Here is a 3,618-nt window from a genome sequence, read left to right as displayed (position 1 = left end):
AATCCTCCGGATACGTGTCATTTGCTACAAACGTTGACGCACGAGATCGGCCACGCGCTAGGTCTACAGTACAGTATGCGCAACGACTCGGTAATGTTCCCGTATATATCCGACATCGAAAATCAATTTCCGGTTAAGCTGAGCATAGAGGACGTCCTCGCTATACAGAATCTGTATGAGTCTCACAACGATGGAAACTATCCAACGATTTCCACAACCACCATAGCACCCACGACGACGACGAGCGTCGCGCCGACAGACCCTGCGCGCGCGGATCTCTGCGCGTTGCGGCGCATAAATGCGGCGTTAATAATGAATCGTCGCTTGTACATAGCTAATCGCCGCAACGTATGGTCGGTCGACATAACCGAGAGACGCTACGGTAGACCCATGAAGTTGACGGATTACCCGACGTTTCTTCCGGCGAATCTCACGCGCCTGTCCACCGCGTATCGAAGACCATCGGGCGATCTCGCGCTATTCGTTAACGATTCGATCTATGTCGCGGAATATCCCAGTTTTAAGCTAAAACTTGGTTGGCCGAGATCTCTCCACGATATCGGACTTCCCCGAGACGCTAAGATCAACGCCGCGATAAACACGCATACGGGACGAACCTACGCGATCTACGACGACGACAAAGTAGCGGAGATCGACGAATGTCGCATGATAGCCGTTAGACACGCTCCGTTGAAAGATATATTTCCAGGAATACCGCCCGCGATAACATCGGCCTACCGACACATCGACGGTAACCTATATTTTTTCGCAAAGCGTCAATTCTACGCGTTCAACGAATTCACGAATATCGTGACCTTGGCGGGTCCTTTCGACCTTCACGTACTCGGTATCGAGTGTCCTACGGACGGATTGTTGCGACAATTGCGCGATCTTCTGATTCGCGCTTATCATCTCGGCGACGTAACCGAGAGCGACGAGATCGACGAAGAGGACGACTGATGAAGCGACTTCCGCCATCGCTCTAATGTTATTGTAAAAATAGAATATGATAAAAAGGAGCGAAAAACGTGCGCGGAAGGAGGAGCGATCTCTACGCGAGTATATAAAGATCGTCGAGTCATTAGACACTTCATAGTCAACGACGTACACTAAGGCATACGAGTGAAAAAAGATAACCATGTACAATGCAATGGAACAGCAGCATTCGGCCGACGATCGATCGACGCTCGCCGATCGAAATCAAGGCCGCATACAGCCGCGAGGAATGCTGCTGGCGGTGCAAACAGCGAAGCCACACGCGTCTGAATTGCCAGAGACCTCCGCGCAAGTTTTGCTCCCGATGTGGCAAAGATGGCGTGTTCACCCGGGACTGCCATCCACCGGCGGGAAACGACACACGGGCCGGGGAACCAGCGGCCACCGCCCGTCCCGACAGAGCCACCTAAGGTTCACGCCTAGGCCGCACTTAAAAATACAGGTGCTCAAACGACACCTATGGGCACTGCTCGATTCCGGCTCCGAGGTCTCCTTCGTAAGCCCGACCACCGGAGAAGCGAGCCCAGTACAGCGGCCACCCCCCTAAGGGGGTAACCCAGCAGATCAACTTGGCCGACGGTACCACGGTCCCAATCACGCAGACGGTAGATCTACCAATCACCACCGTCGACTGCACCGTGATCCACACGTTCCAGGTGATGCCGAACCTCTCCGGACCAATTCTGATCGGCATCGAATTGTGGGCCAAACTGGGAGTCGCCCTACCGGCACCACCGACAACCAAGACTAGCGACCTCATCGTCAACATTTATGTATCTTCAGACAAGGTTACAACTGGTCATCGAGACGCGACGTACAAATCGGACGATCGCTTAGAATCTTAGGAAGATGCTACCCATTGACCAAAACGGCATACAAACATCTCGAAGTCGGTGTTAACGTCAGCCGACCCTCTTACGTGGAAGTCGTCCTCGGAAATTGTCACGGCAAAGAGATCTCGTTTGCGCCGGATGTGTGGAAGGAACTGCTCGATCTGTGATCCGTGTTTACGTCGTACTTTCAGCGCGACGAGCGAGAGGAGATATGCCCTCCAGCCCCGATATATATCGGACAATTAACGTTGCGATTCGGCAGACTTGACAATCTCCGAATACTCCGTCTCGAAACACCTAAAAATCGTCTAGTCGCATCGAGGAACACCGTGCTAAATATATTAAACTTGGAGCATTGCATCAACCGCATTATTACATCTTTGAGCGGTTTAACCGGATACATCGATAACAAGCTAACGCGCTTCCTCGATATCGCGGCCGACGTCTACGATCGGACGCTTATTCCGACGGCGATATGCTCGATCTGCGATCCGTGCTTACGTCGTACTTTAAGCGCGACGAGCGAGAGGATATACGCCCTCCAGCCCCGATATATATCGGACAATTAACGTTGCGTTTCGGCAAACTTAACAATCTCCGAATACTCCGTCTCGAAACACCTAAGGATCGTCTAGTCGCATCGAGGAGCACCGTGCTAAATATATTAAACTTGGAGCATTGCATCAACCGCATCATTACAACTTTGAGCGGTTTAACCGGATACATCGATAACAAGCTAACGCGCTTCCTCGATATCGCGGCCGATGTCCGCGATCGAACGCTTATTCCGACGGCGATACGCGACAGCGAGAACTTCGACCGCAACGATATAATCGATTGCGAACTGCAGGCTCTGCTCTTCGGAGAATCCTAACGCGCTTTTGAAGGCGTTTTTGAAGGAGAGCGTTTTTATTTGTATCTCTGTACTGTTACAAATAAAAACGCTCTCCTTCAAAAACCTCTCTTTATTCGGCCTCCGTCCATTAGATTTTATGGAAAAATTTTCGCTACATTTGCTAATCACGATTCGCACGATACATTCTTAAACTATAAAGAGTTTGCTGTTGCGCGTAATAAACGAGTATCACCGCTAATCGCGAGATGTTCGCTGTTTCGCCTATGTAATAAATAGGTATCTCGGTTAACGAGATGTTCGTTGTTCATATATTACGACTGAAGTCTAATTACCATGCGCAGTTTTTAGCTACGACAGCTAGTTTTTTCAACGCTATAACCACGCAATACCCTGACCTATCCATCGATCTATTTCTAGACCCGCGCGGAACGCGCGATGAGTCTCTTATCGCGCCGAGGTTCGCCCGCGATATTTTATCATCTAATCGTTTTCAATTTTCCGTATTTACGTGTCACGGTTCATCGCAACTCCCCGGGTCCTCGGGTCAGAGATAAAGCAACGACCGCTACGAGTCGATCCGCTCAACGATGACAAGCGCTTCTCGCATCGCGCCGAGATTCGCCGCCCGCGATATTCTCTCGTATCGTCGTCTTCGATTTATCGTACTTACGTGTCACGGGTCATCGCGACTCCCAAGGTCGGAGATAAAGCGTAGACCGCGTCTCGCGTCCTTAGCGCATCTGACGCGATAACGCGATCTCTCGACCCGATTTCATCACCCCCCTACCCCTCACCCCTCTCGCCCAGCTCGAGCTCCGTGGCTTCTCCGACCCCCCCTCAACCCCGCTTCCTCTCACCATACGTACTCCCCCTTTTCTTCCCCCCTGCCCGACATGCCTTCCTCAGATATCTAAGTTTCTCATTTTATCCGCA

The 3,618-nt window shown here is 51.2% G+C and overlaps 1 protein-coding gene across 1 annotated transcript; it reads left to right on the top strand.

Annotated features, from left to right (window-relative positions):
* The first annotated feature begins 312 nt into the window (after window positions 1–312).
* Window positions 313–960, top strand: LOC115245312 (collagenase 3-like). Its single transcript, XM_029823574.1, has one exon. The coding sequence runs from the start codon at window positions 313–315 to the stop codon at window positions 958–960; it is 648 nt and encodes a 215-aa protein (XP_029679434.1).
* Window positions 961–3,618: the final 2,658 nt, after the last annotated feature.

This window comes from Formica exsecta, unplaced genomic scaffold (assembly GCF_003651465.1).
Source record: "Formica exsecta isolate Colony F162 unplaced genomic scaffold, ASM365146v1 scaffold94, whole genome shotgun sequence".
Classification (NCBI taxonomy): domain Eukaryota; kingdom Metazoa; phylum Arthropoda; class Insecta; order Hymenoptera; family Formicidae; genus Formica; species Formica exsecta.
The sequence above is the reverse complement of the archived record's forward strand: the minus strand, read 5'-3'. Positions and strand labels throughout refer to the sequence as shown.